A 26847-nucleotide genomic window follows, 5' to 3' on the forward strand; every position below is an offset into this window, starting at 1 on the left:
CTTACAGTTCTCTTCCAAGCGTGTTCCCTCTGCTGAAGGGAGCATGTGCTTAACACATGTGCTGGCTCGGGATTAGGCAACTGACAGTTGTGGGTATTGCAGAATATGCTGACATTCCCGAGCAGCTCTACTGGAAGGGGATTATGTATCCCAGTGGTATCAGGCTGAGAGAGACCCTGGGAATAAGGAAATTGGCACATGTAGGTAACTGGTCATGAAACTGCAAGCTTTGCACACTTCTATCGCAAACCTACCCCATCCTGTCCTTGTACTCAGCTGACAAGCCCAGGAGGAACGAAGGTCATCGATTGCAATGAAACCCTCCTCTCTAAGCAGCAAACCAACTTTTCTGGCCTCCAGCTGTACCAGCTCACCATGGGACCCCCGCGATCCCAGTAGACCCCCATGAGTGAAGCAGGATGCCGCCTGCCCGGCTCCTGCACGGGAAGGCAGGACACGGTGCTGGCAGCACCGTGCCTGGCACCAAGCCTCTCTGGTCCCCACTGCACTAGCAGCTTGCCCTCCAACAGCAGCGTTTTGAAGATGCTGGGAAAAAGGAGGCAATTTTGTGTGAGAAACGTAACGCTGGAAGTCCAGACTGCTTGTGACCATCACAGATCTGCTGCGCTTTCCGCGAGAAAAGTTCGTCTCCTGGCCAAACTCCAGTTTGTGTAACTGCATTTACTGGGTAATTATACTTTCTTAAATTGTCCCAGCAGTTTCAATTTGCCACGGTGCTATTCACTTCCTTTCAAGGTGCCGCGGAGTGTTACAGTGTGCTGACAAGCAGCTGTTACGTTTCACCCAAGAAGTGACTGCATGGTGGTGGTGGGTGAAAGCTATTCCTGTGCATGCATTGTGTGCTTCCACACAGTACTGGGACTGGAAAATGCTTTGGGGTTCCTTGGGGGTGAGCGATGCTACGTAAGAATAGGGTAACAGTTAGCTATCAAATAGTAGAATAACTCACTGAGATGTAGCTAGGATGTTCTGAGTAATTTTTTTTTAAATTGAATATAATCTTGCAAAAAGCTTCTCCCTCTGGTGGGTGAACAGAACATCATAGCTCAACAGAAATTAAGTGAGAACTATTATAAATTCTAGCCTGTACACTTAACACACAGTAACAGCCACAATTTGGCTTATTTCAACAATTGAAAAAAATCAACAAAACAGGCAAGAGAGACTGATAGCAAATGCATAATTTGGAAACCACTATCCAGGCAGATGCTACTGCTGCACTGTGCGCATGCCCCACCTGCCCTCCATCTTCAACTCCTTGTGTACCCATGCCCCAAAGATCAGACTTTTTTCATTTGTTTGACAAGCCAGGCTTTTATCCTGCTTATCCAGCTTCTTACCCATGCCTTAAAAGAAAGCATGAGGCAGCCGTCCTTCATTTCCTCTACCAAACCACTGAGGAATCCTTCAATATCAGGATTTTATTTCAAAGGGGAATAAAACCTCTGTTACCTTCACAGTGGGTGACTAGCCTAGTAACATTTGTGGGTACCCCATGAGTGCCCCCCAACAGCAGATGGGCATAGTTCAGCTCCAAGAGTGCTATGACTGTGAGATCACTTGGAACACAATTGACTGCTGTGCAGAGAAACCCAGTGCCTGAAGCATCTCCAGGTTCGCTATCCCAGCCATTCATTTTAGACTATCTTTTTCCTTCACACCTTTTTCTTGCCAGGTCATGAAATAGAGATCAATAGAGCTCATAACTCAGTTCCAACAAAAACCTTCTGACACCTTTAGGCATCTCTGCACAATCTCAAATTAAAAAAAAAAAAAAAGGAAAGGAAAAAAAAGGGAAAAAAAGGAAAAAAAAGGGGGGGGAAGGAGGGGGAAAAGGAGGGGAAAAAGGAGGGGAAAAAAGGAAAAAAGAAAAAAGAAAAAAAGGAAAAAAAAAGAAAAAAAAAAAGGGAAAAAAAAGGACACCGCCCCCCCCCCCCCCCCCAACCCTAAACTGAAACCAAAAAAAGAAACCGTGTAACTTGTATTAAAAGAAAAAAATAAGGGTATTCTCTGGTGGCCTATCCAAGAAAGAGAGATTCCAGCTAATAAACAAAAAGATGCTGCCTGACCAAATGACTGATCTGTGTAGTCAGACATCTTAATAAATAAAATCAGTGGTAATATTCAAGCCACACCATCAAACAGCAGATTACAGCTGCCCCAGACTCAAACAAAATCCTGCGACATGCCTGCTTTGCTATGGAAACAACTTGGTATTATATACAATGTTCATTAGAAGGGCGAGTGCTATTAGAGCTACAAAACTATACCCCAAATAAGTTTCTGCTATTAATAGCATACTCATATACACATTTACATAAGATTATGTCTTCCTTCTAATTATTTCCGAAGCTAGACTTCAACTTTGAAATCAAGGGGGTTTTGTTTGTTTAAAATTCTGTCAGGCCTACAACCCACGAAGCCAAATTTTGTTTGGCTTGTGAAGCACTGGCAATTTTACTTTAAAGAAAACTTCATGCTCACAGACTGCAAACAAACAGCACAATTAACGACTGAACGCCAAACATGCACTGAAACAGTTAGAGTCTTTCTTCTTCTTCAGCATGTGGCTAATTTTATCAAAAGACTCAAGTATTGAAACAGTTTTACCTGTCAGACTGCTGGTTTCGGCCTTACTGAATAAGGTCAGGTACAGCAAAACCTTGGATATTTTTATTTGTGTAGAATATAGGCCTGAGGAAAAAAAATGCTGATCCCATTTCTCCTGTAACCATGCTTAGGTCTTTCCCATCTGCTAGTTTTGCATTACCAACTCAAATGACATGGGCAATGCATGGCACATAAAAACAGAGGAGAGCCTAGGGCAGGTTTACAGGGCAGACCTACAGTGAAACCTGTCAGATAACCTCTGGACAATCCTCCAGCACCTTGGCAACTGTTGGAAATTCAATTAAATCACGAAACACTTCCTTTCAACTCAGAAATTGGGCGAGCAGGTGTGCTAGGTACGTTACTTCTTCACTCATTTGCAGACTCTGCAGTAAGATGAAGGTGCCTTCAGACTGATGAAGTCAGATAATGTAGAAGATGAACAAAATCCAAGAGCATTCTGACATCTTCAAATAGTCCATTCTTCCTCACCATTTCAGCAAGCATCTCCATATAGCGGGGACAAGCGCAGACCAGCTTCCCATGGCAGCGCGTGACTCCTCACACTCCTGAGATGCAAACGCTAACCGAAGCTCCTCCAGCATCTGGGACATCATACCTTCTCCTGCCTTTGTTAATTCCCAGGCAGCTGCCATTTACACTGCAGTGTTTTCCTCCCTGCACTTTCCCATTTTAGGAAACTTTGAGTTTTCAACGCCTCTTTCCCCTACAGTTTTTATTTCTCCCCTTCCCCCCCAGTATTTTTGGAGGAAGTAATGACTTTGCTTCTTTGGAAGTTAAGCAGTGCATCTCAGGACCCTACAGCAAGGCAGCACAGAGCTGGAATCCTCATGACCACTGCCTTTCACCAGCTTCTTTAGCACTATGAATTCCATAACGTTTTGTTAAGCTATTCTGGAATATAACAACCAAAAATTCTCTGGCTGGCTTTCCCCCTCACCTACCTACTTGGTACCTTTAATGTGGGGAAAAAAAAAAAGGGGGGGAGATTTTCACATTATTCAAGAGAATGGGCACAGATTTTCAGAGAAGTATGGAACTGTAATTTAATTCATCCTTCTAAATCTTTCTCCTTCATGTGTCCATCATTTAAAAAAAATAAATAAATAAAAGTCCATTTCAAACATCAGACTTGTATTAATACTAAAGCATGCTAGTAGGATTTAGCAGTGAAACACCTACAAACATACTGAAAATGGGTGTGGTACTACTAAAACCCCAAGCTGACAGGTAGTTTCTGGGCAAGTGAAATAAGTTTATCACTTGGTGAGACAGAAAGAGAGTTACGTCAAACATGGAGCACAATCAGTCACTTACAAAAATGCAGGATTATGATATTCCCACAAACATTTGCCTGAAGTACACATGCTACCAAAAATGTAACTTTAAAGAGAGTTGGGTTTTTTTCCCCCCCTCTAATGATAGCTAACTCAAAGAAGTAAAACAATGCTAGAATTAAACTGATCTAAATTTAAGTCTTTACCTTATTCCTTAAGAATATATTCAATATTTGACAGGGAAGTGTAGAAATGACTGTGTATTGCCATCTTGAGGTTTGCTAGCAGAACTGCACGTCCCAAACAAAATAAATATACTTATTACCAGGCACAACAGTAATTTAGCTAGATGTGCCAAAGCCATTATAAAACACACAGCATTAACACCAAATGTTTTATCTTTATTTTTATGCGAGGGCCTTTTCCAGACTGGATATACATTTAAAGAGGGAAAACCCTTAACAGTAGAACTAAAAAAAAAAAGCTACTTAGCATCTTGGATCCTGTCAGAAAGAAAATCAAAAATATTCATCTCATTCTTACAAGAAAAATCTTCAGTTAAAGCTTAATTATTTCCCAGGTCCTCTGAAATTACTACTCAAGTTTAGTTCAACACCAAAGACTGATTCAGTTTAAGAAACAAGTTACATTAAAAGATTACCCCAAATTACTGCATGTAATATTATGAAAATACAGGTACACAGTTACACATGTTGCATGTTTTAATACAGATATCATTGTAGCATAGGAGTGTTCATAAAGGTAATGGCATGCTTTCCAGACATAAGACATTTTGATGCAGGTTTAAAGGGTGAGAGAATCACTAAGCTACTACCTTTGAATGTACGTATGGAAATTGTCCTTGCAAGAACCCACCTTTAAACAAATCTCCATATCACAAACCTATGCAATACTCTGGCACCCTGCTCCAATAAAACCTACAAATGTCAAATACATAACCACTCTAATGTTTCAGCCTTTTTTCTTTTTTTTTTTTCTTTTAAATTAACACCTACTTCAGAAAAGATCACTTGGAAAACACGTCTGTTAATATTCCCACCCCTGAAACAGCATGACATATGCTTTGTTGAATTTACAGTCACATGGGAACCACCAAGTTGAAACTGTGAGGTACGTTTATACATGTGATTAGTATATATGCTTTTAATAGAGGTCAGAGACATCTGATTTTGCTTGTTTGTGAAACCAATTACATCTAAGAGGCGATTTACAAAGGGCTACCAGTTTACTAAACCTGCTAGATCTGTTTTTCTTCTCCTCTTTTCTAAACACGCTGGCCTGTACTCAAAACACACAAACAGCCATTTGAAGGCTGCTGTTTTTACACCCACGGTGAAGTATGTATTCCTGAGCTACCCAAAGGTCTTCAAGCGACCAAGAAAAAGCCTCACTGAAAGTTACCTGCTTGGTTTGCAGGCTGCCAGCCTGAGTACTTGGCAGCACCTGGGGGTCCCGTTGGCTTGAGGGCTGCAGCAGATGTGGTGCTGGCGGGAGCAGGTCTCGCATCCACGTCTTCTGGGCAGGTGGGCACGCTCCTCGCCGAGGTGGCCGTAAAAGCAGCAGGCTGGGTAGCCTCCAGGGAATCACTGTTCAGAAATGAGGGAGGAAAAAATAAAATGCATTTCTTGCTAGAACAAGAGAATTTGTGAAATGGAGATGTGGAGTGACATTCCTGCACCTTGGTGCAACAGAGCAGCACCCACTATTCTATCATCACTGATGCTGCGGTGATCACCCCAGGACAAGGCTGTGAAAGTTATATTTTCAAGCTGTTTTTTTAAGAACTGGACACTTGAGTAATTTCTGCCAAAAGTCAATACCGACAACTAAATCACTTCACAATTTCCACTTAAAATAATTAAGCGTTGGCATGATACAGACTAAAGCAGAACCCTTACTGTAACTTTGGTAACCTCCCAGACTTTTTCAATACTTTTTTTTATCCTTGGAGAGTAGGCAAATAGTCGTATAGTCAGATTATACTTGTAGATCTTAATAAAAGTCATCAATCTAAAAGTGACTGAATTAAACGCAATTTTCTTCTATGGGCCATGGCTGCCCCAAATGATTAAGTATTTTAAAAGAGCTATAAGTTTCTTTATTCATTAACAACATGCGCAATATTTTATATTGCCTCTTTAGACCAGTTTACAGCTGCTTTTATATTTTCAGGGTTAGCAAAACTCTTTTAGCTATTTAAAAACACACGTGATGAAAACTGCACTTAATCACAATTCATGTAGAGTGTAAGTAGTCAGTAATTACATTGCCAGCAGGAAAATTTTTCATTTCTCATTTCTCATTTCCAGAGGCTATTCAAAAATAAGAAAGTTAACATAACAAATTTTTAATGCAGTGTAACGGTATTCATATAATGGATATTTGCCTTTGGGAAACTGAAAACAAATATTTTCATTAAAAACCTTCAAAGTAGAGGAGTAATTGCTAATGAAGGTCATTTGCAAACTAAGAGGATCACAAAACAGGAAATGAACTCAACAACGTTGCGAAATACAGCCAAAACAATTCCAAATACATATTTTGTGCAGTCTGGAAACCCATCAGTTAACATGTTAGAAGCCTTGTATTCTTTCCTCTATTGAAGAAAAACAAATTTACAGCACATGTGCATCGTGCATATTTCACCGGGGTCATTCACAGAATTATAAACTGTGCCAAGTTCACAAAGTAAAAATCCTTGAGCTATTTTTACTTTACAAGTATTGCACACGCACGATATTGCCTTGCCCATGCGACATGCAAGAACTTGAACATACCATGAGGCTAAAACACAAGTTCATAACCTTGATTTTTTTGTCTCTAGATTTACAGGGTTAATAATTGATGTATTTAAAATCTTTTCCTGGGTAAGGGATAAAAAAATGATTCCCAGTTTAGAGAATATATCTGAATGCTCAGTTTAATGAGTAACAGCTATTGCATTTGTAGGCTTTTGATAACAGCAGTAGCTGTGCCGAACTGACACTCTGATGGATTTGCTATACGCAGCATGCACAAGCCCAGTGAAGCACAGAGTGAGACCTTGCATTCTGTTACGTTCAAATGTTAAAAGATATTTAAAGACATTTGTATAGCACAAATGGAGGCATTTAAGGTACACATTAGACTTAGGATACAAGTCTCTTTAACAACAGATTTTGAGGCAGTGGACATATTTTGCATAAAAGCACTGCTGCAGACTGAAAGAAAAAGGATAGGAAGATATCTTTTGACATGAAATAGCAGCTCAGTGGGTTGAAGATGACAAGGTAGTTTAGGATTGGCTTCCACTATGAAAAAAGTGCATGACTGCAACTTCAGTGTCACAGAAACATCTTTCTGTACCATTGAGTACATTTGACACGTAGCCCATCAAATCTACTCCAGGGCAGAGCACCATTACAACTTTAAGAATTCCTCAAAACACTGTTGGTCCTAAACCCAGAAAGTTTCCTCTTCCTCCATCCAAAAGACTTATCACCATTTTTCAAATCACTCTTCATGTCTAGAACCTCTTTACTGCCTTTGTCTGGATCATATAAATCATAAATAAGAAAATCCTACTGAGTCAGCAACTGTCTTTACACAGAAGAGGCTACTTAAGCAAAAATGGATGCAAGACAAGCAAAAAGGGTATCCTTCAGGCAGAAGGAGAGAAAAATGTAGAAATGCCTGAGGTGTGCTGCTGACAAACTACAGCTTTATTGTAGATATAGGCAAGGAAGCAGACACTGATGCATGCCCACAAGGCTAGTTGTAATGCTGATTGGTACCTACACTGTTGACATTTTCATGGTTTAATTCTGAGACTTGTGAATGTCGTGGCATGCTAGTTCCTGAAGCAATGGATTATTGGAGACACTTAGGCTTTCATTTAGAAATTCGGTGAATCCTAATGACCCCAAACTAAAAGACAATGATAAGCCCAGCTATAAAACCACCTGTGTGTTTTTTTTTTTTAATCACCTCTTGTGGTTTATATGCCAGGAGCCTATCCTAGAGAGAAGCTTCCCAAGGGAAAAGCTTGAAGCCATCATTGATAGAGGGGATTGTGTTGGCCTCAGGGCAAAACTTCTGAGAAATCTTGGACACCCTTTGTACTTTGTGCCTGGTTCTTTCAAGCCAGAGTTGAATAAACTCAAGCCAGCACTACAGCCTGTTAATTTAACAGGCAGGCTACTACTGCAGCTTGGCAAGTCTCTCCAGTGTGATATTGCCCACCTATGGTGGGCTGCAGGAAATAGTGCACACACCGGTTTTCCTGAATTACAGCCTCTAATCACACAGTTGCCTGGGAGCGCACGTGTAGCATTCTCTGTAGAAAGACAGATCCACCTTTGTCTCACTTTCAAAGAAGTGCTGCACCCTGGAGACATTCAACCTTTTAAATAGTAAACTTCTTCAAATTCATGCTTCAAAATTAATTCCTCAACATTTTACTTTATGGTCTTCTACACTGAGAAACATCAAACTCCTATTATTTTTAACCATCTTTATAAATATAGCTATGTATCTTTTCAGAAGCGCACTTAACTTCTACAAAGTGGCTGTACAATATCCACAATTAGTCCTACTAGTATTTTGTAACTCACTAGGATATTGTACAATGACGATGCAAGATTCATTACCTAGAAATTACAGTTTGAAGAGACAAAAGTACATACAGAAATTCAAGAAAATGCATCGGTTAGGGAAGAGAGCTCCCATCTACTTTTCAGTGTCATCACTAGAAAACTAAAGGAGGAATGACAAACCTTACATATTTACCAAGCTCCACATAAGTAGCTTTCTCAGGCTTCCCAGATGATACTTCTAGGTCAGGTTCAGGTCAAGCACATTTCGATGTCAAAACACTTGTACTGTTATTAATGACAAGCCTCCTTCTAACTCTAGCTTTAACCTTTTAACTCTGTTTCATAACTCTTAAATCATTCCTCCTCCACCTGATGAGTACTTACAGCAAAAAAGAAAGTTTACCATGATGAAAACTAATGTAACCAAGAGTCACATCCATTTTAAGAAAGATGATGTTGCTTGCAAGATGTGAATGCTCTGCTGTCAAGCTTTGGGCAAGGGGTTTCAACAATGCAAGAATGAAGGAACAGTGGAACGTGAGCCTGACTGACTCCGAGTCTCGTGTCCTGAAAACCCACAATGTGTTTAATTAATAAGTTATGGGAAGATTAATCAAAATAATCTTGGAATTGTGTTGCAAGGGAAACAGATTGCAAAAACAGTCCAGGAAAAACATCCAGTAAAGAAGAAAGCCGAAGACACCTCTCTATCTTTGACATATGCTAGCTCATATATGACATACTCTCCTGAATTTCCATGGAGGACAACTCCGGCACAGTGGAACCCTATTCTATCAGAGTAAGGACATGTATGGAAAAGAAAGAACTTTCTGGGGGGCCGGTCTGAGACTTGGGGACACACACACAGGGCTCCAGTGCCAGTGCAAACTTTATCCAGAGCTCACAACAGGCTCCTCAGACTTACCCCTTCCTGATCCACAAAAGCACGGTGGAAACAGGCAAAACAGACTAAAAAGCAAGTAATAATTCCTCTGCTATTCCTCCTCATCTTCGTCCCCAAATACCAAACACTGTATTACATTCTGGTTTTTGGTGGGAGGACAGGGAGAAAAAGACATTTGCCAGATGACTGTCCTACCGCTGAACACGGTACTGAGAGCTTCTTGGATGCTACAGAGGGGCAGTGGGCAAGGAACCTGGTGGGGAGGAAGCGAGTCCAGGTCACACGTGAAATGAGCACCAGTTTTTCAGAGGCCACTCTAGGATATTTGCATCTGGTACCACACCCACTTCCTTCCCAAAATCAGGTGCACCAAGACAAGGCTGAACACATTTCAGAGGCATTTTAAGAAATTTGCACTGGAAAATCCCTCTGAATGTATTTAGAGGTTTTGATGCCCCCCCGCCAAAATCCAAGAGAAGAAAAACATATGGCCTGGGGCTATAGATGCCTAAACCTCCCTCCATCCTTCCATGGAAACTCCTATATAATGCTGCCTAGAATTTCTTCACACACACTTGAGACAAGATAACTATGTATCATGTTGTTATTAGCCAAAGGAGAAGCTAAGACCCTAACTGAAAATGAAATACAGCTTGTCATCGTGTAACTTCTAACACCACTAAAATGGTAACAAAGGCCAAGCCTCTCAGACTTTCCCGAGCAGGTTCAAGAGGACTGGTGGACTTTATCCTCGTGCAAGCCAAGATGCCACATTATCCATCTGTAAACATCATCACTTGAGCCCCAAGCTCAGTCTGGTATATCAGTATTTTCCTAATAGTTCTCTGGATTATAAATGATATTTTAACTCCCACTTGTTGTCCAGAATGACTGCATGTCAGGAGCAAATCCCCTGTGGTCTGAGGAAGCTTGCTGACAGGAGAGGTCATGTAGTATCTAAGACATAGTCTGTAAATGCTTTCTTCAGATGGCCAGGAATTTTGTGAGGTTATTTTCCCTTAAGAACACTAAATCTTTAAAGACAAAAACAGAAAAAAAAAGAAAAAAAAAAAAAAAAGAAAAGATGTGAGCAAATCACTCTCCTCGGTTTCTGGCACAGCCAAGTGGAACATGATAGCCTTGATTCTGCTTTATGGCTTCTAAAACCAAAACAGTTAAACAAAAAAGTAAGACTTCCCTTGCATTACACATTGCTGCCTGTTGGTTGTCTGTTAACCCCAAGCAGGCATCCAGCACGCTGCAGAAACCTGAATAAATGGCTTCTAAAATATACATGCAGTGCTTGATATAGCACTGAAGGGGAAAAAAAAAAAAAAAAAAGAAATTTTTTAATATGAACTTGTTGAAACATTTCTACTAAAGAAACTTTGCAACTTCAAAGTAAGAAAAGAACAATTTGTCTGCCTTAAGACCAAGTAAACTCTTACACAGATGCTTCTCCAAAGCTTTACAGCAAGGTATTAGCACGGCTGAGATAAAACTTGAATCTCAGATCTCAGTTTCTTGTTTTAAGCTATGTTAAGTTGTAGACATCACAGGATGTATTTTGTCCAGTATCAAAATACACGTTAGCTGAAGACATATATAGGAGGCCAGAAAAAGCCAGGTATGAGAATGATGACAAAACCCCATGAACAGGGGAAATACATACACCTTTTTGCAAGGGCTTTCTGATGTAACAATAGAGAAACAGCAGACAAGAAATACTGAGTGCTGACCTTGTTCCTACCCCTACTGCAAACCCATGGTCTCAGTCAGCTTTTTGAAACAGTATTTACATTTTGTGTTAACCTAGCAGTGTTCTAATAACTTGCAAGAAAGAAGAAAATGCAAAATAAAATAATAAAAAGAAAGAGTAGAGGTATGTGTGGGTGGAGGTATTTCCATATCAAGTTACAATGAGGAAGTATGTAACCCTTCCGTAAGCAGTGCTCTACACAAAAGCAATTCAAAGCATCTTTCAGAGTAAGTATTCTCTCAGAGCCAACACCGTTTATCTCACAAGGCCAGACTATCCTCTTTTCAAGTACTTGTACATGGATGGCATAATGTCAGGTAGATAAAGCGAAAGCCATGCCAATGCCCATTCTTGCTAGCATCTCCCAAAATTTCACAGTGTTTTTGCAATGCAATTTAATTTTAGGGCAGAGCTGCAATTCTTGGAAATGCAAGATATTAAACACATAATTTCCTTTGCTGCTTATATGTCACCTGTTAAAAAACACAAACCCCAACGAACTTAAGGTTATCTCCATTGCCATCAGGATGAACACAGCTTAGTGAAACAATTCTTGGTTGTTATACCAAAAAAAAGTCCATTTCTGAGGAGTCTGGTAGGGGAAGAAAATGTGTGCTGTTCAGCACCACTTCAGGCTAGTTAATAACAGATATTAAGTCAGGAAAAGGTCAAGTTCTCTGGCAGCTACCCAGTACTGAGCAGTTTAAGACAGCCAGCTTTTTGGAACAGAGACAGTGAAGTGAGAGGAAGAGAAGGGAAATATTTTTTGAGCAACCCTACTGCAGAACAAAACCAAACCCCTGCTTTTGCTATAGCTACAACCTTCTTGAGTTTTTCCCCTGAGATAATGCCAATAAGCCTAAGCTACTTTGGTAAAATAGATTCACTACCTTTTCATGAAAGTTATACAAGATAGAGCCAGAAAACACAAACCCCAAAGTTGTTTAAGCTTATTTACTTGGCTTTCTTGGTTGACCCAGTTGTTTTTTAGTTATGGGACATAAGATTTCAGATCTCCTTCCTTATCAACTCTTGTGTTGTGGCATGAAGTGAGCTGTCATTTAAAATACTTTTTCAGCGTTACATTCGCGTACATATTACAATATGTCATTAGATGGACAGTAATGCAAAGACATTTTAACATCTAGTTTCTCACACTCATTGGGGTCATTTCTCTCAAGTCTGTTACATTTTTCTTTTTTCTGACGTAATTAATTTTGCTTGATCTTTGTTGAACTTAAATGAGAATATGTACTTACTGACAGTAAATTGTAAGCATAATTTATCTTCTTTTATCTCCTTTTCCTGCATGTTTCTCAAGCCATACAATAAGGCTATGCTCCTTTATTCACTAGGATGAGGCAGCACCAAGCTTCATTTCTACAGCTCCATCTACTGGCAACCCCTTCCTCCTTACCGGTGCTGGCAGCTCAAGGTGATAGTAAGGAAAACAGAAATCATTACCCTGGTATGTTGTACGGTATCTTCAGATCAACACCAGTTATTTTGGGAAAAAGCCTTAAAAAATGCCGTTTATGCATAATGTTCTCAGACTAATGGTAGTTACATCACATTTCCCAAATTAGGTCATACCCTACAGCCTGAAAATCATATGCTTCCTGTATAGCCTTATGCCACAACCCATATGCAGCAACCCGAACCAGGATAACCTGGCTATTACAATGGTTTAAGAGAAAATTTATTTTTCACAAGTTTAGAATAACATTAGAAACCCCCTAATAATCTATGGATGTATATTTCAAGCTGTTCAACCTGGATCTTAATATATCCAATACTGATAAGGTCTTTTGGGCAGGCTTATATGGTCTCTGTACTCCCAGTATACTTTCTGGCCCCAGCACATCTCTCTCCAGCTCTGCCCTCTGGAAAAGCAAAACAGAGAAAAACCTCCAAACCTGCACTTTAACTATGGCAGGACAAAAGAAGTTCTCCATTGCTTCCTTACCTTTCCCAACAGACCCATGTACTCGTAAGGGACAGCAGCTGAACAGAGCCAGCTCGGGAATCTCAACTTTCTAGCAGAAATAAGTGTTTCCATCTCCAAAAATAAACCTTCAAAACCAGAAGAGTTTCTCCCCATGTAGTGAGCAAACAACGGATAAACATGAAGCCAGTTTCGGAGTCAGGAAGGGAATGTTTCCATTCTTGTAACAATCTACCTTCATTTGCAGCTTATGCCATAACAATGCACATTAGTGAGTGAAGTAAAAAACAAAAGGGAAGTCAGGGAACTCACTTTCACAACCATTATTGGCTCTACAAAAGTATCAGCAAAAAACCACCACAGCTAAAGAATAAAGTCTTGCTGGCAGCATGTCCTGGACTTTACCCATAGTGCACAGGTATCAGATCCCCTGGAGAGGTTTTCCCTTTGGATACATACGTAAAAAGATTTCCTAGTAAGTGTCATTCAGTGGCGAAAAGAAAATTAATATTTAAGGGTGTGTTACATCACTATAATTCTGTTAATTTTTTTTCTTTTTAAAGTAGATATGCCACAAAATTAGAAATTTTGATACAACTTCAGATTGTCTGTTTGTATCTACTAACTACCATTTCCCCTCCACAAGGTTAGGGCTACTTTAGCCTTTTCTAGTGACTGAGGTCACGTTGGAAGCCATGAAACAGGAGGGAAAGAACTAATACTTCTTACTCAAGAGAAGTTTCTACATCAAGTGGATCTTAACTCTACTTATAATTGGGCTTTATCTCTAGAAGGGTTTTACTCTTCTGAAAATGCAAATAAGTACATGAAAACCCACAAATTATTTCTTCCTTAGTACAACTTAATACATACTTTCCTGTAAAATAACCAAATAGATTTCCGCCTTTGAGGCTGAAGTCTATTACATAAAAGCATCTTTCCACAGAAGCGAGCATTAACATAGCTGCGGTCAGGAAACGAGAACAAGAAGTCCTGTGCACTGAACAGAATCAGCACTGGAACAAAGGGCCTAGACAGCAAATAATTTTTAAAATAGTTATTTGCACCGCATGCCAATTATTTGATTTTACACATTAAAAGTGAGCTTTGAAAAATAGCAGCTCTTCGATCCCAGAGCACCCTCGCAGCCTAACATGCCAGTTACTTGCCCAAGGAATTGTTGCAAATAATTCACCTGGACAGAGGTTTCAAGCCAGAGCGTCTTGTTTCTTCTCCAGTCGGCTATTGAGAGTGATGGTGTCTCCCTCGGAGGTTTGCAACGCAACACAAACAGCACCGTGTTTTTCAGAAGGGCACCCGATGCCAGTGAGGAAACCTTTGCTTAGTACGGTGGACTTGCAGAAACACCATTGGCAGGGCCAGGGTGCAGATTAGTTCTGCAAAGACGTGAAACCAGTAGGATTTGGGGTTGGTGACCTCATGCCAAAGACCACAACAGGCAGGCTGCTTCAAGCGTGCAGACAACAGAAACAGGCTTTGAAGGAGAAGCCAGTTTTTGCGAGTCCTAAGTGCCAACCGTGCACCACACTCGGACAATACCTCTTGCTCTTTTGCAACTCCAGAGCACTCGTGGACTTCCTGGAGGGCCCGATGGCCTGCAGAGGAGGCTTAGTGACAGGCGTGATGAGCAGGGCATCCAAGAGCGAGCGGTAGACACTAGGTTCGGAGAGTCTAGCAAGCGTTCAAAAAGACCACGTAAACAAACTAGGTGACCAAACAAAGATCAAGTTGGCTGGGACCGCTGAAAACCCAAAAACCCTTTATAAAAAGCCTGTAAGTTCTGTAGCAGTATGGAGAAACTGAACCTAGGATAACTGATGTAGAAATTATGTCAAACTAAGCAGTCCCCAAAGTGGAGGTTGCACACCACAAGGGGTGCACAAGACAACCTATTAGGGTGTGAGATGAATTTTTTTAATTTTACTTTATTTTTATCACTAATAAAGTAAAATAGAATATACTTTGAAAATAGTGTTTATTTCATCTTTTTTCTCATCCTTTTTTAATTTCTGCTCTTGGGTATGTTTTATAATGTACATAATGTATTAGTACATTAGGACTTTCATATAATTTAGAAATACATAAATATACATATATTGCATGCTCAAAAATTTTTTACTGATAAGAATACATCATCAAAATAATTGAGACCACTGGTCTAAGTAAGCCTTTATAAAAAGCAATGCATTAAAGATTTAGATGGAACTCAGAGAGTTATTGTCTTCAAGCATGAAAAAGTTACTAAAAAATGCAGATTATTCTTTGTCACCTATGTAACACAATTGTTATTTACAGTTAGTTTACTGACTGAACCATAAAACAGATATCATGAGGATAAGAAACACAGAATTACTCACCAAGGTTCAGAGCAGCAGTCTGCAGCTAAGCTAAAAATAGGGCAAGGGAGCCTTGGACACGTTCTAACAATTTGCCCACCAGGCTATTGTGAAAGAGCTGATTTTGCAACCCTGCCAGGGATTGATTATTCTTGTATGAGCTTGAACTTTCTTAAACCAAGCTATAAAATGTTTCTTTTAAAATTGGTATCTACCTGGCCCGGACAGCAACAGCAGCAGACACGGCAGCAGCAGCCATGCTCTTAATTTTTGATCTCTGCTTGAAAGGAGAAAGAACGGGAAGAGGAGCAGGTCCAAACTTGGGCAGACGTCCCAAAGGGTTTTCTAGCAGTACTTTTCTAGCACAAAAGCTTTGAGCCAACAGAGGAGAAAACAGAGAAAGCAGGAAAGATTGACAGAGACACAGCACAATACCGGACCGCACTAACTGCTGGAAAGTTATGCAATTGTAGGTTCCCAGCTCACAGAGACATCAGGCAATGTATTAGCCACTTGAATACTCAGTCTAGAAAACAGTAGTTTTGATTTCACCCACAAATAAAACTTTCCCCTCATCAAGTCAGCATTCAGCATCTACCAGCTTTCATATTCCCCATCCCAGACTCTGTCGTGCACCCCTGGGTCATTCCCACTGAATGAGGGCCCAGGACACTCCCTGCGGATTCACCTAAGTCTCCACGGTCCTGACAGAAAAAGCCCTGAAGATCATTTAGCTTCTCTTCTTTTTCATAATAAATAATAAACATGGAAAACTTTGGAATATTTGCTGATATAACTTCAGCAGGTCTATTCTTAGCCACCTTTACCAAATTCAGTGTGCTCCTCACCCCTTTTCATTTCCTCTACTTATTTATTTGGGTTGGGAAGAATGTGAACGGGGCCGGGGGCGGGGGGGGAACCAGACTGGCTCCAAAATAGTTCCTACAGTGGTGAATCTATAACTCAGACTCTTATTTTAAAATTTCAAGTTTATCCCCAGAATTGCTGTGTATTTTTTAAAATAATTTCAGAAATCAACACTCCAAACACTTACACAACTATACTTTATACCACTTCTCAGATTTAAATGCAAAAACGCTGCCTGAAAACCTTGCTTACACCTAGCAGTCTGCTGTAGATATACCTTAAAAGATTTACCTTGTATGACTTACTGATGATTTAGACTGCCAGCTTGAGATTTTATTGAAAGAATTTGTTTCGTGAGTAGGCAGAGATGCATCGTGCCTGCCCAAAAGCAGCAAGAGAAGAAAAGTCATTAATCAAACACTTATTCACCTCTGGCAATGCTAACTAAAGCTCAGGAGGAGTTCATTTAAGGATTTTTAAAAGCCCTCCTTATCCATAAAAAACCAACCAAACAAACAAAAAACAAACCCAGAAGAAACAGAAGAGGTATGGTTTAATATCCCACAGAGTTAATTACTGAGGGAAGCTCACTCTCTCCCTATTGGTAAACACTGTATTCTAGATGTCCCGTCACTACACAAGTTAATGCTTTTATTCTCCTCCAAAAACTTCAGGCTACTGGACAATTCAAAAATACACATTTTGTGACAAAGGTGACTAACCTTTGAAAGCCAGGTGAATAAAATGTGGAATATCAAAGCATCATACGTTGTGCTCACTCTACTGTGCCTTCCCCCCAAAACCTTCTTCCGCACTTTGACACTGTATGTTCACCCCACGTCACCAACTCCTGACAACAAAGTCACCTTCCAACTGAATCACCTACCCATGACTTGTTTCTCCGCCTCCATCTAAGGGCCGCTTTACTTTTTGAATTATTTTTCTAACTTTTGCTTAAAAGCTACTCAAATTTCTAATTGCTATGCAAATTTCCAGGGCAGTGTGATGGTCAGTAGATACCTGTAAGCTGCTCCATCTTGACAGCATCATCATTAAAAAAATAAATTATAAAATTATAAAGTTGTAAAAAATAAATTATACAATTATTTTTAAAAATTATAAAATTATAGTTTCTGATCATGCCTTTTTAAAAACAGCTGGCTTGGATGCACCTGGCAGGAGCAGGAGGCAGCCCAGGGGCTGTTTCCACAGGTGGGGTTGCAGAAGGCGGCCGCACGGCCGTGACGGTGGGCAGGGGGAGCTCGGGGGTCTGCATGGCCACAGCACACTTTGCTTTATCAGCTGTCAAAAGGCTTGCTGCATCTGGAGCAGGCAACTCCGCAGTTATTTTCCTAGTTGATGTTAATTCACAAGCAATTATAATGAGACAACATATGGAGAAGAAATCTCTTATTTGATTAAAAATACTGAACAGTAATGGACACCTCTTTCCAGCTGGCGTTCTTCAATCTTTTGTTAAGAACAAGAAATAGCACGTGAGGGCTTTTTTTTCTTCCCTATGAACCAAATATTCATCCCCTAGGAATCAGACCATGCTGAAACTGGTTCTTTGGAGCACTTTTACAGCTGAAGCTTGAGAGCTTAGAACCAGGCTTGTTTAACCACAAAACCCAACCATTTGGGTAGTTGAAAGTCGTTAAAAAACAGACAACAAACTTGAAAGAGAGCACAATCAGTATATTAGAAACTCTACCTAGTGTAAGTAGATGACACTTTAGACACTGTGGCTACTTGGCTGCTGGTATTTAAAACCTGAAAAATTGCAGGGTGATGAGGTGTGCACTTGGGTAAGGATTCCAAAGGGTTCTCAAACAAAAGTTCTCAGAAGTAAAAGAAAGCAGAAGGACAAGTAGCGTTCACCACAGGAAAGCAATATTTTTTCCCCCCATAGTTTACATCCTCTTGCTTGTCACCAAACCAAGACAACCATGAAAGCTGACAGTTTTAGTTCGGCCAGTCTGAGACCTCCTCTTCTCCCCAGCCTGATGCTCATTTGCCAATTAAATGAGCAACACCTGTCTTTGCAATTTCCCTTTTGCATGATCACTACAATCGAGGGAAGGTGTTTAGGAAAATTGATGTAGAAATGTCAAACCTGCCAAAAAGGAGGTCTGTCTGAGTTGAGGAGAGTACAGCAACAGTTACAACAATTCATGACAGAACAGGGGTATGCACAGATTATACCCTTTTGTGGAGCTGCCCTCAAGTTCTCCAGAACTTCACACAGCATCTCTGTGAAGTTTTGTGAAGTTTTGTAAGTCATAAAAAGGGCCTTGAAAAAGGCGAGGATAAAGGGAGTAAATCACACACTGGGTATAGGCTCCAAAGGGAGAGCAAGCTGACTCCAAATCTGATTCATACATACATAAATACATACTCATCGTATTTCCATTTTTCATTTGCTTTGGCAGTAGCTAGAAAAAGACAAAGAAATCACTCCTGGAGATTACAATTTCTGCAGAGAATATTCTTGGCTGTCCACTAATCAGAAAGTGCTCAACAAAAATCAGGATTAATACCTACTATTTAATACTAAGTCTTTGTATTTATGACTATCAGGAATAATTCCACTGAAAGAAAAGATAAAAGTAGGTCTGTATTACTGTAAAAAGCATTTATAAAAAAGAGCAATCTAAAGACTTGCTGGCACTGGATCTGCTTTATATTAGTTATATATTTCTCAGGAAGTGCCAGATTCTGTGGTTTACATGGTCTAAAGTTGCCAGGATGACTTTTTAAGACGACTTTCTGCAGCTTTCTGGAAAGGCTGTAATTGCTCTTAAATATTTTGTTAAACTTATAGGAGGACATTGCATGTATGAAATTGAGCAATAATACACTATAAATTATAGTAGTTGGCTGTATCACCATATGACTAGTTTAGGCTTTCAATAAAGAACTAAAACTACAATAAAAAAGCATTATGCTTTATATTATGAAGTCTGCCTAATAAGCAGCAAACCTAACTTTAATCCAGTAATCAAATCCAGATCCTTCATACATTTCACAGCAAGCTCTTTCTCCTTCTTGGTGGTTCAGTAGTGGGTGGTACAAATCAGAGAGCTCCAGCCAAGACAAGATGGAGCCTACTAGGAAAATAAAGACCTGTGCCAGTCACCAGCAACAAATGCAGGGCTTTAGTGGCAAAAGTCTACTGACCTGTGGATGGCCCAGTTCTGCTTTACTAAAAGTCTGACATGGGACACACCAATTGCTCTATATGGATTTCTGATAGCTGCCGTTTTACAAAAAAGGGGGGTTGGAGATCAGCTTTGGGTGTATTTCCCACCCAAAAGGGTGTTATAAAAAAGCAGCAACATCAGCTCAGTAACAAAACATAAACCCCAAACATAGTTGCTACACTGATTTCAGGAAAGAATCAAGACTACATAGCTTTGTTAAATAATTTATGTTCTCCTTCCCACATTCAATTCTACAGCTTCCTTCTACAGCTCTGCAGAAGCTGCTCAGACTTCTGCCCTTCTTGAGTAGAAAATACTCATCATCTACTTTTTTGACTTTTTGTATAAACACTTTGGCTCTCATCCTGAACCACCATGAACGTAGCTGTCCTTTCTGATTTCCTGTGGCTAGTTTTAAAGCTGCTCTTGCTAGGTTAATTTTGCCAAATAATAAACTTAGAGCCATAGGTCTTGAGTGAGAGTAGATTTAAATTTTGTTTCCCTGGACACAGATCCAGAGCTAGAATTTAGTAAGAACTCCTTGGTACTCAGAACACAGTAGTTGTAGTAGTATCTGCAAGGCATCTGCAGCTCAGCAGGTGTAATCATACTAGAGTTTCATTGGTAGATATCCATTACTGAAGCAGTACTTTTCCCCCTGCCTTTTTCATCCCAGGTTTTCTGCTCAGCTGCCCCCGCCCCCCCTCCCCCCCCAAAAAAACCCAAACCAAACCCCCAAAACCCAAAACCACACAAAACAAACCACACCATGAATATTGCCATACACCTTTTCTGTGTATTCTTCATCTTTGCTGAGTCATAACTACTCACCCCATCTGCTTTGTGGGATTTAAGAGAACGTGCTGCTGAAACCACCTCAATCAAATCTTCTTTTCTGTATTGGCTCAAACCAAAGCTTACCATGAAGGTACTGGCCTGCTGTCCAAGCAAACCTCTGTCATCACCCACCATCCCTTCCTGACTAATCTCACACTAGCTCATGAAGGTACCCTCTTCTCCCAGACATCAAAAAAGCCTTCAAAGGCCACTGCAACAAAACAGACTTGACATGTTTTGTTGTGAGGTTTCACCTCATCTCTCTCAGCTGGTTGAGACTATTGTTTTAAAGGGGAAACTGTCAATCCCAAATCTTAGTATTAGATTTCTAGTTGCAGAAAGCCCACACAGGTATGGGCAATAGTATATTTCTGTATGTTTTTCACAAGGACAAGTCCGTCTAGGGGCCTGGCAAGACCAGGCACTGTTCATTCAATTCTCATTTTTAAAGGAGCAGCTTTGTTTTGTGTTGTAACTTTCTGCTTCTGCATGTGTAATGAACACTATTTACCCGGAATTAAAAACCACTCCTGCACTATGAAACACAAGCCATCAGAAAATGTTATTGACCTTCAATAATAGCATCATAACCCTCCAAATTACTGTCACTTATATTCAAAATTACCGTCGCTGTCTAGTACCCATAGGTGACTTCCAAAACATCACCAGTCTGCCAAGATAAGTGCCAGTGAAGCTATCCAAGGCCAATGACAGGAAATTTGCCACATAATCATCTAGTTTTCTTTGACTGCATCATAGCACCACATAGTGCTATGAATGAAATAATCTACTTATTTAAAAATTATTTATAGATTTTTAAAGGCACTTTTCTGTGTGTTGAAGAAACCTGAATTGACTTTGGTGTTGTTGAGACCACTGAAAAGTTACTCCATCCAGGTGATAGGGTGGATACTCACTGACAACATACCAACACACACTAAATATTGTGTCTTATTTTAACTGGTATCCACAAGACTTCATGAATCAGCTCAGCTTTATTTCATTTCTCTTCTCCTTCTCCCTCCTACCATTTCCACAAAAATCCCTAGTCATGGCAGATCAATAAATTTTATTTTAAGTGAATGACAGACAACCCCCTCTCTCCCAAGACAGACAAATCTAAACTAGAACAACATATAGACAGATTGTTAACTGAAGCAAAACACCCTCCAAATGATTTACCTCCCAGGATCTGCTGCAGCAACGTGTTCAGAAAGTCTGGGAGAGGGGACACTGCCAGGGGAGGACTCTGCTATCGGCAAAAGAGCAGCTGCACATTCTGGTCTAGCACCGTTTTCACTCCATTCACAGTAACAAAAGCAAATGGAGACACACGGAGAAAGAGGTTTTTAATCCACATTGCAATAGTATGCTGAACAGGAAACACTATGCATGAAAGTGTTAGCAGATTGGAAAAAAAACCAAACCCAAACCATGGAGCTTATAGCAAAACACAAATAGGGCGAAAAAATGATGCACAATACACTTAGGAAGTGTCACACTTTTAGTGAAGGTTGAGAAGTGTCCTGCTGCTTATGAACTCAGAAAGCCAAGTAGTATTTTAAATTTACAAAGATGGAACACATACATTTAGTATTACATTATGCAATGGAAAACTTTTAGGAAATACTGGAAAAGAAACAGACAAGTACTAGGGGGATTCACTCCCAAAGTTTTATATACTTTTTGCTGCAACTTTTTTAGCGCATTAGTTTTGTGAAGGTTAGACTATATATTTCTCAATATTTTTTCATAGCCTTTCTTTTTTTTTCAGTTGTGATAGGAAAAAAAAAAAAAATCTAGAAATTGTTGTCTTAAAGCCCTCTACTTGAAGAAAAGCACCTGTGAGACATCTCACTGTAATACACAAATACAAAAGTAAACTACGAGGTAGAAAGCAATCACAACCACAAGTTTTGAGCAGACTAAATTAGCAACAGTAGTAGGCAATACTGCCTTTTTTTTTTTCTTTTTTTTTTAATATTAGCATGGAAAATTAAGTATTTAACAAAGTAGGGAGCCTTAAGTGCTGAAAATTATTGAACAGACTTAGGAATGACAAGGGAGCAGACCTCATAGATGGTAAAGGTGCAGATGGAAATTCTGGTACAGGTGGCATCTCCAAAGTCTGCGTAGCTACAGAGCTTTTATTCAGATTAATACAGGTATCCTGGGCTCCTGCTCCATTAGGTAGATCTGCAGGTATGCTTTACAGATATTTATGACATGGGGGAAAAAAATAAATACATTATTTATGACAGGTTGTTTCAGGACTGACCAAGAATGGGACAAATATTTTCCAGTGGCTATGGATTAGCTAAACTACAAATCTGGAAAATCCAGACACATCTCTCACCCAGGACAATGAACTGGCTCTATAATTTAAGGCCAAAATGAAATCTGTACCTGGTTGCTCAAAAGGAGATGGTTAAAAGTGAACATCTAAAACATACTTGGAGATAGGATGCCGCAGAATTAGAACTAATTAGTTACTAAAACACATAAGTAAACTTTACATAAAGGCTAGACTTTGCCTTTCTAAGCTTTAAGTAACTGGTTTAAGAGTTGCAGTTTACACATTTCAGAGAGGGCTTTCCACTTCTATTTCCTGTCCTTCCAGCTGCTGATGTTTTATCCACACAAAAAATCCCTAGTGGGTTACAGTTTAGGGATAAACAATAACAAAAAAAATCCACAGGGCATTTGTCTTAGATAATGCCTGCCTGAAAAGTTGGATATTATTAGATTGGGATATTTATCTGTAGATTACAGATGGAAGAGAGGTTTCTATTTCATTGTTTGTCATATTCATCTTTCCAGGTGATCTCTTAAATGTAAGCTTATTCATTTATATAAAAAACCACTCAGAATATTTTTTCAAAGATCAGATGTATGCTGGGAATCAGACATGAGCCAGGGCATGTTATCTACATGCAAATGGAAAAGCAGTCCATTGTTTTGGAAACAATAACAAAGTCCAAAATTTAACGTCAAGAAGTGTTGTGCAATGCAGATATTGGGCAAAGAGATGAAATCTTTAAAACAGTAAATGAAATTAATTTTACACATTCATAAAACGTTTTTGGAACTAGTGATTTGTTACTATGAATTTATAGGAAACCAATAATTTTGGTAGCCTTTCTCAGACTATTCTCATATCCTCAATAGACAGACCTTATGACTATCTATGTTTAATTTTAATCGAAACATTTGGTTTATTTAGAGAGGCTTCTCCTTCCATTTCTTGCTAAAGCAGCTCACCCTTCAAAGGGATAAGAGCTGTTAAGATAGATAAACTTAATGGTAAGTTAAATACCAACATGAAGATATTCGTATTACCTAGGGACATCTCCAAAACGTAAAAATACTTGAAGGTCAAACCATTCTGCCCTTATGAAGAAAACTTTACAGAGAGTCTAAGTGATATCCTTTCACAGTTTTCATTGCATTGATGCCCTCTGAAACTCCCATCTTCCTTTCCATTCACTAAAAATTCCTTAAACCCAGCAAAACATTTTTAACACTACTTCACATTCTTACTTTAATAAGCAGTATTCTATCAAATAATTATATTGTGGTGTATGTGCACTCAGTAACATGCTTGGGTTTAGTAACACAGTACTCACTACTGAGTTACACGATGGTGGGGGTGGGGTATTATACTAATTGACACTTCTCATCAAAACAATCTTTAGTGAAATTATTGAAGTGAACATTTTCCCCTACTATCCCTAAGGAGTTAACCCAAAAGGTGTGTAAGATGCGATATGCCTTGGTCCATCATTACCAGTGCAAATCTAATTGTACTTTATGCTGTGCATTGTTAGGCATCCACATCGGTGACTGTTAGTGTTAGATAACTTGGCTATTACCTGAAGTCTCCATTTTCTGTTTGGCTTTTCCTAAAGATAAAATGACAAATAGCATAAGCTACTGATGCACTGTTTAGCAGTATAAACCATCTGAAAAGGAAACACAAGCTTAAAATGCTTCCAAAGGTCTCCATTCCTTTCAATTTTCCAAGTTGTGGAATAAAAAAAACCCCACACACCACCTCCCCCCGCCCCCAAGTCTGCAGAAGCATTTGCAGTGGATGTCGATCTGTTCACAGGACCAATTCCATCAGAAAAGCATGTAGGTCAGCTGCACAAACTACAAACCAATTGCAATGGTTCTCATTAAGCAATTATGAAAGACTGGGCTTTTATATGTTCTTTACAATTCACCTTTGAGGTTTGAAACTTCTCTGATTCAATAAGCATTGCAAAAGCCAAGAGCAAGTTTTACATAGCAGAATTCTTACTTCTGTGGTCCCCCACTAAAGGTCAATCATTTTACTGATTTCTGCAAATCTCATCTCAAACACAAACCCATACCCCATTTTTAACATGATGAGGACCTCTACTACTGTGGTAATTTTATACAATTCGGATTGTTTCTACAACACAGCAGGGATTTAATTATTTCTCTTACTATAATCTGTGAAAGTGCAATGAAATTACAGCTCCGTGCACGAGAAGACTATTCAAGGAGTCAGAGAGACTTGAAAGAAAAACAGACAGAGCTAAGATAAAAGCAACTTTTATTAAAATACTCTTCAAGCTTCAGAAAGCATAAATTAATGAATGTGTAGCTACTATAATACATTATTTTACAGGAGAACCACAGGGCCACGAAGCTTTTATAAACACAAGAAAGCCTATGAGCTTCACTCTGTAATAAATAAATACTACTGTCTTGTCTTGTTCTTGTTAGAGGATGTGTTGAAGCTCTTACAGGTACACAGCAACATTCTGCTCATTTTTTTCTAAGTCTTCCACAATATGAACATATTACTAGTTTAAGCAGCAGAATCTTTATATTGAGCTTGCACTTCGATTCACAACATCGGATTTTTTTTTTATTATTATTTATTTTTGATTTGCTTAAAAGCAGTCTGTCTTCTTGCTCTACATTGTAAAACATTTACAACCACTCTAAAATTGACCTGCTGAAAATCTAGTGAAATCCAAGATAATTATCCTGGTAAGTACAATAGCTTGAAACAAGTGGATACAGTCCCTCTTCATCTTCTTCCTCCAGCCCCAAAATCAAAGTAATACAATTTCTTATTCGTTTGTTCATAATTTTCTGCTTTCTAACAACCTACAGTAACTCAAACTCAGCAATGCAAATTACTCCTTTAAGGCAAAAAAAGAACTGCAACAGCCATCTCTCCTCCCCCACATTGGGAGATTCAGTCACCCAAGTTGTTCTGTTTTAAATACGTATTTTTTGTCAACTAGTGATTAGCACAAAAACATTTTCATCTCATTTTTTATACATCAGTAGGAAAGTGTTAGAAAAGTATAGAAAAGGCTAGAATTTCTCTCGCAGTAAGGCTAGTGAAATAAGTTCTCTTTTCTCTCTCTCTCTCTCTTTTTTTTTTTTTTTTGCAAAGCAGATGGAAAAGAAAGGAAGGAAGCGTTTATATTTTGCTTTTGCAACTTGGGTAAAATCACTGGACATTAAGAACACGTGCTGAGACTTCATGGTGCCAGTCACGTAATTTTGTATATTTGGGGCTAAAGACGTGGATGGGAACCTTTTCCCTGTGGAAAGAAGTGACAGAAGAAAAATAAGAAAGAAAGAAAGAAAGAAAGAAAGAAGGAAAGAAAGAAGGAAAGTTTGTCTTAAGCAGTTTCACAAGCAAGCATGCAATCTCCATGCACTATTTCTATCTGCACATTGCCTTTCTCTCTGCCCAAAACTTGGATCTAGTGTTAGGCAAAGTCAGTAGAAAAACTCCCACTGACTGCAAGAACCATTAGATTTAGCCACGGGTTGGTCCTTATTTTGAACAACTTATCCCAAAGGAAGGAGACAGCTGACCCTCATTCGCAGTCCAGAACAGTTAATATTTTCCAGCTATGCCTTGCAATCTGATCCACACACAAATCAAAAATGGCTGGTTAGATTTAGGAGGAGGAAACACGTCAACAAGCTGACCTTGTACAGAAAACCAAATCAGTCCAAGTTTATGGAAAGTCTCAAACTCCTGCACAAGCATTAATACTGGACTGCTGCAACAAATTTTAAAAGGTCGGTCTACGCAGAAAAAGATCTTGATTTTTACATGCTGAAGTAGAAGGCAAAAAAAGAAGCAACATTTTTAAAACACCCAGATGTCACACAAATGCACCAAACACTATCAGTTAAGAATTAAGACATGCAAAGTATTAAAAGTAATAAAAATGGAAAACATCAACTCACTTAGTCTTCTTTGCAGCTTCACGTTCTGGTTCTTTCACTGCAAGAAAACAGAAAATTTTTATTTTCAAAGGCATGGTACCACCATACAGTGAGATTCTGCCCTGTGCCAATGCATTTACCAGAGCAGGAGATTACAACAAGGCTCATTAGGACTCCTCGATTCTAAATACACCCCAGTGGAAATGAGGTATGTCTATAA

General features: G+C 39.3%; 1 protein-coding gene across 19 annotated transcripts in view; it reads right to left on the reverse strand.

Annotated features, from left to right (window-relative positions):
• PDLIM5 (PDZ and LIM domain 5) overlaps window positions 1-26847 on the reverse strand; it is a 134035-nt gene that overhangs the window by 24245 nt on the left and 82943 nt on the right. For 9 of the 19 annotated variants that reach the window (XM_069784339.1, XM_069784331.1, XM_069784325.1 and 6 more), the window contains 9 exons: window positions 26649-26685; window positions 24269-24298; window positions 22469-22603; window positions 21579-21695; window positions 17529-17708; window positions 16648-16734; window positions 15705-15860; window positions 14693-14824; window positions 5352-5536 (listed from right to left, as the gene is read on the reverse strand). In XM_069784339.1, the coding sequence (XP_069640440.1) occupies window positions 5352-5536; window positions 14693-14824; window positions 15705-15860; window positions 16648-16734; window positions 17529-17708; window positions 21579-21695; window positions 22469-22603; window positions 24269-24298; window positions 26649-26685 (1059 nt within the window). Of the gene's footprint in view, window positions 1-5351; window positions 5537-14692; window positions 14825-15704; window positions 15861-16647; window positions 16735-17528; window positions 17709-21578; window positions 21696-22468; window positions 22604-24268; window positions 24299-24961; window positions 25988-26648; window positions 26686-26847 lie in introns of those variants that run through there. The other 10 variants (XM_069784373.1, XM_069784396.1, XM_069784388.1 and 7 more) reach the window with 7 other exon arrangements.

This window comes from Haliaeetus albicilla, chromosome 1 (assembly GCF_947461875.1).
Source record: "Haliaeetus albicilla chromosome 1, bHalAlb1.1, whole genome shotgun sequence".
NCBI lineage: Eukaryota > Metazoa > Chordata > Aves > Accipitriformes > Accipitridae > Haliaeetus > Haliaeetus albicilla.